Source organism: Ciconia boyciana, chromosome 2 (genome assembly GCF_034638445.1).
Source record: "Ciconia boyciana chromosome 2, ASM3463844v1, whole genome shotgun sequence".
In the NCBI taxonomy this organism is placed as follows: domain Eukaryota; kingdom Metazoa; phylum Chordata; class Aves; order Ciconiiformes; family Ciconiidae; genus Ciconia; species Ciconia boyciana.
In genome coordinates this window covers 143,842,605-143,854,166 of record NC_132935.1, presented here as the reverse complement: position 1 = coordinate 143,854,166, position 11,562 = coordinate 143,842,605, and the positions used below count along the sequence as shown (strand labels likewise).

The following is an 11,562-nucleotide window of genomic DNA, read 5'->3' as shown; positions in this document are numbered from 1 at the left end:
TAAAAAATCTTGTTCCATCCAGTGTAGGCCCAGATACAAGACAGCCACTGAGAATGTTCACAGAAACAAATGTTTAAGTAGAACACGGAAGGGCTAGTAAAATGGTTAGAGGAATGGAGAGATGTGTGTACATGGATGGATGAAAAGCGTCAAACACCAGCTCCAAGACTGGCAGCTGCATCGCCGCATTAGGTGAATGCACTATAATGTCCTACAGGTCCTGCCTTTGTATGACCTGTGTTCCTATGAATGCAACTCAGCATGTTACGGATGTCAAAGTGGTCATTGCGTTTTCCAAATTGGAGTCCCGTTCTGTGCTAGGCTATATTTCTGCTATCGTTTTGGGGTTGTATACAGGATGAGCTTCTACAAAAGGCAGAGTGTGGATGGGTACATGCGATATTGTGTATTTTCCCTTTGATGGAAGGAGAACTGTATAGCATATGTGAGTACTAAACATGATACGCATCTTACTTATTTCTGAAGACGGCAGGTATGAAATGGGAGGGGTGTAGCATGCAAGCTGGGAAGAATGAAAATAAGGACTGTGTTGGTTATAGTTGGAGCCATAAAGGTTTCTGTCTTGTTTCTGTTACCAATTACTTCTTTTCCTGTAAAAGCTGCCTGGACATTCCAACAGCTACCTTAGCATTTAATAAATTTATTCACGTATTCAGATGTTTCTTTGGAAGTTAAAAATTATTTGTTAATGAAAACTGAGGTTGATATCAACAGTGCCTGCAGTCAAAGACTTGGGATATGTGCATATCCAAAGTTGCATATGTGCAACTTGTCCAAAGTGTATCCAAATCTTGCGAAGGGCAGCTGAAGTGAGCAGCCCCGCAGAGTGCCTGTGACCACACAACGAAGTGTCACCTTTTGCTGCAGCCACTTCTGGATACCCAGCTCTCTTCCTCCAGGCATAATTCCAGCAAAGGGCCTGGTGTTCCTGGACAGTTTGGCGTTGGCAGGCTCAGCCACACTCCCATCCTGGAGACCGCGTTTCAGAATACGACTGCATGCCCATTAGGTGTATATGTATCCCCCCATAGGAGCAGCTGTGCTCGCAGCTGAGGGATGCCATAGCAAACCTAGGGATGAAAACTGTGAGCAAGTAGAAAATATCCAAATCCCCTTATGCTTCTGTCCCTGCCTTTATTCTCTTTCCAGGCATTAGTCATCCATTTTGTATCAGTCTATGCAGAGAAAAGGCTCCTTTCCCCATCTTCTGCACAGCCAGGCTGCCCCAGACAGGGCTGTCCCATCTACGCTAGCTTTCATCATGGTGGTCTCTCATGGTGGATTTTTTCATGATGGGAAGTTACAGATCGACCAGCCTCTCTCCTCCAGCTCCCCTGCAAGTGGCAAAAGCTCAGCCTCTGCACTGCACATGGGTGGGGAAATGGCCTCCTTGCTGAGGAAGCAGTTTATAACAGGGCACAAAATGGAATTACTGGTGGGGTGGCGGAGGGTATAACACACGGGGGTCGCGGCAGGGCTGCAGAGGTGTAGCACCGGATGAGGCAGGAGGGGCAGGACTGGGGCCTGCAGGCCGCGGCGGGGCAGGGGGCGCGCAGCGGGCCGGGCTCCCGATACCCCGGCGATCGCCACAGCCCGGCGCGCCCCCCGCTGCCCGCCGCCCCGCGGGGGGTGCCGGCAGGCGGACTGGCCCAGCTCGGCGGGCGGGGGGACACCCGCGAGGCCGGTGCGGGCCTGGGCCCCGGCGCCGGGAGGTGGCGCCGCCCCGCTCCCATGGCAACGGCGCGGGGCCGCACTGCTGCCGCGGACGGACGGGCGGGCGGGCACCATGTCCTCCCTGGCCGAGGCCCCCGCCTCACGGGCGCCTTCTCGCTCCCCGGCCCGCTCCCCGGCACTGTCGCCGGGCCCCGGCCCCTCTGGCTGTGGCGGGGAGCGGCGCAGGAACGCCTTGGACGCCGGCGCGGACCTCGGCGCCGTCCAGGTGAGCTTACCCGCAGCCAGGAGTCACCCGCCAGCCCCGCTGCCTGCAGCCGCCGCCGGCCGGGAGGCGCTGCCCTGGCCTGGCCTGGCCTGGCCTGGCCTGGCCTGGCCTGGCTTGGCTTGGCCGCTACGTCGGGCTGAGAACAAGCCCAGGTTTGTGCTCCACACACAGCCTGGATTTACCCGCCCGTGGCTACATTCATGGTGGTTCCACGCAGCACTTTTACATTTTAAGGCTTAAGCACTTTTTAAGCACAGTCTAAAAAAAAAAAAGCTAAAAGTGTGACTTTTCCAGGATACACAGTTAAGATCAGTGGATCTGAATCACGTCATCAGACTACTCGAAGATTCAGACTCAGTAAGTAAGCCTGATACCTCATTATTTCAGTTACACAGGTAGTAATGGGGCTTAGAAAAATGTTTGATACAATTAGTTTAGTGCCCGCCCTAAATAAACCAGATGGCACTGGTGGCTGGGGCTACAGAGCACAAGGCTGAAGTATTTGTTCTGGTATTTGAACACTTTTTCTAAAGATGGACATTGTAATAGAGAATGGTATAAATTATGTTTTTATACTAAAAAAAAGAAAAGAGATATATATATAACCCAGTACGTCCTCACACAGGCACTTGTCCAAAAAAAAAAAAAAAAAGACAAAAGCATGTGCATTTAAAAACTAGACATGTAAAATTTCTAGCTTATCTGGGAGGTTTTGAGTGCTGAAACCTACAGCTGAGAAACAGAAATACATACAGAGTTCCTGAAAGTATGTCAGGAATTTATGTAATTGCCCAAGTTAACTGCTAACATTTCTCCAGGGAGGTGATTTTAAAGGAAGGAGAAATATACAAAACTAGTTTTGAGGAACAAATATGACTACCTAGGCACAGACGAGAGCGTAATCTCATGGACTTCCACAGACTGTTTTTGGTCTCCACAAGAAGATTTTGCAGACTAAATTCACTAATCCATCAATTATTTTTGATCTAAAAACCTAATAATTTATATTCTTAAAACAAGAACTCGATTAAGCATACCACATTTTAAGTTAATGCCCCACAGAGAAGTAGTTCATGTCCTTTTTTTCCCCCTTTTGATACAGAGCTGATAGAATAAAGTTACTGACTGAAGAAAAATGTGCTGGATGATATTGTTTTACTGCTTCTCTAGAGAGTATAAGATACATGATAAAATGCCCTTAGGATTCTGGGCTTGTAGATTCCTGAAACAACTTTTTGGCCTGCCTCAAGTTGCAGTGCTCTTGCCCAGCGTGGAGGTGCTCAGAAGAGCTGGAATGAATGTTGCGTATCACTGACACACCCTGACATATCCTCACTTCAGTTGTTTTAACTTTGAATTTGCAGACTGTTTCCTAGTGGTGGCAGAGCTCCACTCTAAGCCGCTTAGGTCTACATTTTTATGTATTTATGTCACGAGTGACATAGGTTTGGTTTTCTTAGTTGTCTTACACAGAATCCCAAATAATTTAAGAGAAAGAGCCCACACATTTGAACAAAAGATAGAGTTTTTAAAAGCCTCTTCAGTTACAAGAGTGCAGACTCCATACTTAGAAATGAGGCTTGATCAAGGCGCTAATCCTGCTGCAAAGCACTTTCAGAATTTCATTGGGTCTTGTGATTTTTTAATCTGGTTTCCACTTTCATTTAAACTTGAAAGGGGATAAACATAATCATTTAATGTTCTACAGCAAACTGCAATTAAAACCTGCTTTTCATTCTTTTACTTAAGAAAGATTTGGAAAAAGAGCAGCTGAAAACTCTCAAGAAGGTAGTTAAGCGTTTTGAAAACGGGCTTGTATCCTTTTTGCCACTGTAGAATTCTGAAGTCATCGTGTTTTATGTATGATAATACTCTCACTTTTCAGCAAAGCATTTTATGATGTGCTGTGCTTCAACATGGAGAGCAGTGATGGTCCACATATGTTCTCATCATTGGCCTTGTGCGTACATAGCCAAGGCTGGCAGGTTAGCAAGATTCTTGGATGCTAGATTAATTTGCTACAAAATTCAATAGAGGGATCTCACCTGTACGGTGGTTGAAAGTATTCAAAATGTAATTAGTGTACTTTCAACTCAGAATAGACAAGCATAATAATTGTAACTACTTAAGAAGCAGCAGATAAAATAGCAGTGACTTCTAGTGAGGAGACGTTTTAAAGAAAAATAAAGTCAGACTAATTTATCTGAAACTTTTTTCATATTTACAGTACAAATTGAAAGGCTTCCAATAATCAGAAGTACTAGGGAGGGTGAGGGCATATGGAAAAATGTGATTAATTTTGTACAGTTTAGCTAATTGCCACAGAGATTTAAGCTATCACATTAATTCACAATTGAGTTGTGGCTAAGTACTTACAGGCAGTTTCCATGAGTCAGTGGATTGGTAGTAACTTCTCAGTCTCAGTGATCTGTTCAGTTTTGATCTTGTGCCTCTACCCTAAATTAGATAATGTCAACATGTGTTTGGGTCCAGATTTTCAAACTTTAGTTAGTCACTTGGGACTAGAGTAGGAAAGAATTTAAATACCTCAAGGCCGTCTCAGAATTTAGATAGGTAAATCTGACGCTAATGTAAAAACTTTTCATCCTGTATTTTTAGATATTCAGTACTGAACTTCCATTGAGTTCAACTGTTAAGAAAGCTAAATCAGATTTGCAAGAGTTGTACTTCTGTAAAAGTAAGGCTGCTTCGAAAAGCCTAAGTATTGACTCATATGCTTCATTTTAGATATCTAGCTTTGAAAGTATTGGCCTTGTTTGTTCTTGGTTGTGTCTTTGAAGTATGATGAATACAGGTTTCAACTTTTTCTTCTGATTCATAGCAGTACAAACAATCTGATTTCCTTAACTTTAAATTAAAAGCCCCTTAAGGATTTAGCACAAGTAATTGAAATTCTTAACCTGTGTGCGGAAAAAATGAGTGAACAAGAAGCTTTCACTGAGCCTTTATGTGAACTTATTAAATTATGTGGGTAAGTACTTCAGCCCTTCTTTTAGAGATTTAAACACTGCTTATTAACATGTTCATACATTTTCTAAGGCAACTGACATATCCATACAGCATCTATCTACAAGGCATCTATATCTGCAAGGCATCTATTGTATCACCCTTCCTTTTCATGAACTGTGTTTTCCTTGAGTCCAATTTCTGTTGGCATGAAGGAGGGACCCATTTTAGCAGTTCAGTATCTGTAGAGCTACATATTACATCATTCAAAACTGTATTGTAATTGTCCCCAGCTTGCTTGGAAGCAAGATTCCCCAAGGTGTCTTATTGCCTAGCATAAGTTGTTCTGGGACTGCTGGCCTCAAAAGATTCAGCAGCTAAGTCCTGCTGAGGTACGTTTTGCTGTTTCAAACAAGTTCTCTAAGTGAGTTTAAAAACCTGAGGTGACACAAAGACACTTTAATACCTGAAAGTAAGCTTTACAAAATGACAAGCCGTATTGCAGAAGAGAAGGAACCACAACAATTGGAAGATTTTGGATTTATTATTAATTTAAAAACATATTGCATGAAGTTTTGGGCATCTTCATTGTCACACTGTACTTTAAATTATTTGTGGAATAGAATTCAGGTGTTATCCACACTTGTCAGTAGTTTTCTCCTCCTCAATAATTTAATAAAGTTACTTATGGAATGCTTGTAACTACAGTTACTCCTGTATTTAATTATAACTGGAGAGAATAAGGAAGAGAAAAATTATGCCAGACAGAAAACGTGTCGCATAGTAAAGCAGATATTCAAATACATTTTTACATAGCTTCCTCTTGGCTGTTAGGTTTAATAAACATAGAACTTCACAGCTGAATCTTTTCGTTCCCTGAGCACCATCAGCTGTACTGCTTTCCTTTGCTGCCACACAGTGGAGAATGAGAAAATACATCACGAAGTTTCATTTTCTTCGGTGTTTGGCAGAAGCGTGACAAAACTGAAAATAGTGTAGAAAATCGATAAAATGTAGTTGTGAGTAAGACTTGTCATCTCTTTACAGCAGTTCAGCAATAATTGTGGTTTCTGCAATGAATATCTTTTGGAAGATTGCACCCTTGGGTTTTGCTTTAATTTCTGTACTATGAAAGTTCCCCCACAATTCACTACTACTTCATATGACAGAAGCCTATAACTAGAGGGAGGGGCTGTTATTTAAAACTCCCTTTCAGATACTAGAACTCCTGTAGTAAAATTTTCCACTCTTTCATAACTGCTTCTGTTTACTTGTCTTCTTCCCACTTTTTTTCAGTGTCTGTTTTCTTTTTTTCCCCCCATTTATTCCATTATTTGCTCTCGCCTTTGTTTTTCTCTGGCTATGTTTACAGAGGTAAACCTACCAGAAAGCTGATTGTACACTATGAGCTGCAGAGACCTTAGCATAATGTTGTAATGTTTACTGTTAGAGAATTTTTAGCACTTACATGTTTATGTCATATCTGGATATTTTGCAAATGTTATTGAATATTTCTTAATATCCTGTTTTTAAAAATAAATTTCTTGTTGGGCTATTTGGAGTCAGTTTACTGGTTTTATTCTTAGCCATTTCAAGAGGTCTTGCCCAGGGATATGATCCTTTTTTTTCCACCTCTGTACATGTCTATGCATAGGCTAGCTCTGCAATAGCCTGATAGTGCCTAGGTTCCGGGATTTAATCTTCCACATTTAAATGGCATTTGTTTATTCAGTATTTCTTATTGCATCAAATATGAATTATGAAAATATTATCTCTGAATATGTACCACTAATTACTAAAATATAATTGCCAGATTATGGAACTGGACCTTTCAGTGTAGAATCAGCATTGCAAAGAATGTGTTTGTCCTGGGAAAAGTGTCCTTATTTGCAAAAAATGTCAAAGAAGAAGAGAAAAGCTATTGAGCTTTTCTGGTGACTTGATTAAAATGTTCTCCTGCAGTGTTTTAAGCATAGTTGTAATATTTTTTAATTTCATTTTGCAGGTTACCATTTCAAAAAAAGAAATTATCTGATGAAGTAAGCTATTCCGTGGCAGTTTCAAAATCAATTGCACAACTGGGTGAGTGTAAACTGATATGCCACAATAAAATAATTATTATGCCATAATAAAATTAACAGTACTATTAGCATGATTTTCATTTCTTGTTACTTCCTTAGTAAATGTAAGTAATTTCTTTCAATTATTCATTCAGTCCTCTGTGCTTTTTAGTATTAGAAACCATTCTTATTTTGCTGTGCAGCTAACCTGCAGATTAGCTAGCAGAATTACCTATTTGCCAATGTCAGAAGCTACGTGAGATAACTTTATCACTACAGCTGAAGAACTAAACCTGTCTATAGCCTGTTTCATTTAATTTTGCTGTGAGAAATTGGTGTATTACTATAAACACTGAAGCCTGGGATAAGGGGAACATGTATCCTTCCTGCTTTTTTGAAACCCAATGGAAGAAACAAGTGAGAAACAGTTACTCCTGACTCCTAGCTCAAACCTTCGAAACCCAAAAACCTGAGACCTATCACCTACAAAGGCAAAATACAAGTCAGTTTAGTGCCATGCTTTACTAGGAGTAGGAGTTCCTGACTTCAGCCTCCCGCTGCATCTCAGCCATGAGCTTCTATCTTTCAGAAATCTGTTTTAAGAGAGCTGTTGAGGAAAAGGTGTCAAAGTCATGTCTGAATGTCACTGGACCTCTTAGTACCAAAATATCTTTTTACGACCTTGCATGTCACATTTGTGATTTTCAAAGAAAATACTGCAAGCACTGTAGGTCAAAAATGATTCAGAGTAGAGCAGGAGTGATATATCAGCTCACTTAATGATAAGATTTAAATGGTAAAGAGGTAGCACAATCAGCCTGTCACACATGAAAAAAAGATTATCCTTGAAATGGGTGAGAAAAAAATTTTTTTTAGAAGTCTTTATTTTCACAGGTCCAAGTAGATAGCAGAATGGCCTCCTGGTTTCAGACAGTTCCAGATTCTCTTTAGAGTAGCATGTCCAAAAAGACACTAAACTCTAAAAGATTGTTTATATTATCCATGTTAGGCACTGGTAGCTCTCAATGGAATTCCCTTTATCTTGTGGAAAAGGATATCTTTCTGTGCTCCCTTTGTGTCATATCATGTCTGCTAGAAGAAGAATTTTTGACCTGGTAATGATGGCAACAGCCTAGTGTAATAGCTTCCTTCTGAATTCCACAACTTCTGGAATAATATCCAGTCTCTTATAAGGGTCTGTAGCCATAAAGCAGAGGAGGTCACTTTTTGATTAACCTTATGCTACTACTCCAAGACACCTTGGTTCTCTTCAGTGTGGGAGTCCCTATGCCTTGAGTATTTTATAATCAAACTTTGCATGAAATGACAGATTTGTAGGGCGTATGACCAAAGGAAACACTAAGTACCGTAAATAGAAGTGTTAAGATTACTTTCTAAAAAAATTATAAACTTTGTAAATTACATTTTTTTTCTGTTTCTGACAGGTTATTTGATGAGGGTGCCAAGCTGTCAAGTTAGAATCCAAATCTGTAAGTGTGTTGTTAGCTTTTATAATATGGAGCTACCAAGAAAACAGCTTTCAGGTAAAGCACAGTATTTTCAAGTGTCACAAGAAATCAAGTGTTTATGATCCCAGCTACTCTGAAATGGCTGTTTTAATTAGCTATGGATTAATTTTTATTTATAACTATAGTTACTGTATCTCATATATTAAATATATAGCACTGGCAAACATGCAATTGACATGTTTTTCTAGAAATGCATACTCAAAATCTGAAATTAGTTCATCAGTGTACAAGACATTAATTATTACATTTACTGGATTAGGATTAAATGGTATCCGGAAAATGTGAAGTGGTCACAAGTCCTCTGAAACATGGATGATGGAGGAAGAAAGTGTAGTTAGGATCAGAATTGTAGGAATGGAAATGTAATTTTCAACTTCGTATATGTAGCCTGGAGAGAAGCAGCTCTGGTTTCACTTGCGTTGCTTGTGAGGAACAGATCCAAGCCCATCTAAATTTGATTGAGTTCAGATTATATGGACACATTTGAGCATAGGCTTTGAATAAATTGTGTGACTTGTCTCTGCAGAAAGAGGCTGATGATGCCTGCATATGAGCTCAAGCATGATCCTCTGGTGTTATGGATAGGCATGCAAACTGTCATCAGAATCCACTACTATTTATTCCTTTGACCCTTATGATGGTGCCAGAGGCTGTTACCAGGCAAAGTCAGTCATGGATCCCCTCCTAGAGGGGCACAGGATCACGTGCTGTGAGACAGCACTAGATTTATAGGCAGCCAAGCTACAGACGAACGTTGTCACAATGTGGATCCAGAGCGCAGGTGGGGGAGCATGCTGGATGTCAGTGTGCTCCCTTGCTGTGTTCCTACAGCGTGACACTAGTTCCTGTGCCCTCTTGCTAGTTTTCATTATTTTAGGAGGCCTAAAGAAGCTGCAGCTGCAACAGCCCTCACAAGATTCTAGAAATATGAAAGCATATAAATCTGGTTTTACCTTACAAGCAAGACTCAAATCCCGCAAGCAGCTATGTGTGCATTTAGTTGTGTATCTGTAAATAATCCCATCAAGATAGGTGAATATTAAATATCGAGGGATTTTATTCTTCTCCTCCAGATTTAGAAAATAAGATATGTTTTCTCAAAAATGGAGAATGTATTTCAGTCTGATTTTTTTAAGTCAAATTCTACATCTCTAAGCTTATATGTAAATCTTGTGGAAGTTTGATCCTGCAGAGTTCTCTTACCTATGAAGTAATACCAACTTAAAGCCTATCAGAGTTTATGCTTAGTTAAAACTTGTTTCACTGTGTGCATACCTGCATTTATCAATCCTGCATTTCATGTCATTTGATATATAAATTTTTTAAGGTATTTAAGATAAACTTTACTTTCATGAGTTAGCATATATAAATATAAATTTCTTTTCTCAATGCTTCCCCTTTCCCCATAATTCAGTAATGAAATACAGATTTGCATATGCATGGACAAAAGTGAAAGCAGGGACACATTAGAAAGTCAAGATTATAAATCAAAGGTTAGATTCACGTATTTTAAGTAATACAATAACAGAAAGCATTAATTCTTTAGTGAATAGGCTACAGAAGAGAACTAGGTCCTGCACCAACTTATTGTGTGACCTGAAGAAGGTTTTTCACCTCTCTATAACCCTGCTTGTTATTGCATTCTGTAAATTCTAGGAAGGAATTAATTTTTTTATATAGCATTTTAGTCTTCTTGAGGGTAAGTCTGTTGGATATGCTTTAGGCACTTTATTATTTTTTTTCAATTGGTTTTAGGACTAAGGAAATATGATACTTGGTTATCAATCCTTTCTTGAGAAAGGATGAATATTTTGTGAAGTAACCAAAATTCTGAATATTTACTGCATTATAACTAAAGCTATTGTATGTGCAGGTTACCAGCCAACAAGCGCAAACTATAAAATTCAGATGGCTGAATTAGGAGGATTAGCAGAAACTCTCGTTTTGTCACTAGCATTAGTTGAAAATAAACTTACTGAGAAATTGTGGGTACTTAAAGCTCTCCAGCATCTCTCCAGCTCTGGTTAGTACAAACTGTTCTTTCAACAATCTCATTACCTCTGATCTTAGATCATTTGTTCTCTGAACATGCCTAAAACAATTACTGCCCTACAGGGAATTAATTATTCAGATTTTCATAATTTCAGGAGTAAATTGCAGACTTATGATGAAGGCCCAAGCAGCCAGCAGACTCTGTTTGTATCTAAACGGCGTTGATCCCTCAGGACAGCTGGTGTTCCGCTCCTCAGAAATCCTATGGAACCTGTTAGAAAACACCTCAAAAGAAGAAGTTGTTAATCAGCTTAGTAGCTTGGAATGTGTACAGTAAGTGCAGGGAAGCATTTTATGAATTAATACTGTAATTTTGGAGACATATAAAGCATTGCTATTGTGTAGCATTTTGTTTGAAATGAATCGAGAGAAAATACGAACAGGGAAAGGAGGTCTCTCATTAAGTCCTCATTAAGTTTTCAGTATTAACACGTCTGATTCTCCGAAATGGAAGCACTACTGGATCAGACCTCATAGCCAAGCAGCCCATGATTTAGAGCCCTCAGGCATCTGTTTCTGTTTCAGCAAGTTAGATAGCACTGTGGCCTGTGAGATGCCAGGAAATTATATATGATCCAAGAGGTGTCTGCCAGGTAGCTTATAAACTCAGTGGCAAGAGTCCAGCTAAAAGCACACCCAGTCGACTTCAAAACTATTTCATTGTCAAGCCTTTCTTTATTTCATGAACACAGCGATCCACCACTAGTTGTTTCTGTTACAGCACAAGAGGGAGATCAAGGTGCTCTGCTGCACAGTGCAGGAGGTATAGCCCTATCTATTGCTTTGTATGATTGAAAAGTTAATTGCACCATTTTCAAGCTCACATGTTAGGCTCGGTAGGCCGTATTACTGCACTGGTGAAATGCTTATGTTATAAAGTTAGTAGGAAATTCTGTGCTATGATATACAAGGCTTAGTTCTGGATCCTCTGCTGGAGTAAATAAGAGGTTCTCCCTTAGTAAGTTAAACTGCTTTAACTATTTAGAATTAGACC

At 40.1% G+C, this 11,562-nt stretch overlaps 1 protein-coding gene across 1 annotated transcript in view; it reads left to right on the top strand.

Moving 5' to 3' along the window:
* Nucleotides 1-458: 458 nt before the first annotated feature.
* CFAP69 (cilia and flagella associated protein 69) overlaps nt 459-11,562 on the top strand; it is a 29,961-nt gene continuing 18,857 nt past the window's right edge. Inside the window, exons 1-9 of the mRNA XM_072851624.1 lie at nt 459-493; nt 1,552-1,960; nt 2,255-2,317; nt 3,710-3,775; nt 4,843-4,952; nt 6,933-7,009; nt 8,433-8,531; nt 10,390-10,539; nt 10,664-10,841. Coding sequence (XP_072707725.1) covers nt 459-493; nt 1,552-1,960; nt 2,255-2,317; nt 3,710-3,775; nt 4,843-4,952; nt 6,933-7,009; nt 8,433-8,531; nt 10,390-10,539; nt 10,664-10,841 — 1,187 coding nt within the window. The remainder of the gene's footprint in view (nt 494-1,551; nt 1,961-2,254; nt 2,318-3,709; nt 3,776-4,842; nt 4,953-6,932; nt 7,010-8,432; nt 8,532-10,389; nt 10,540-10,663; nt 10,842-11,562) is intronic.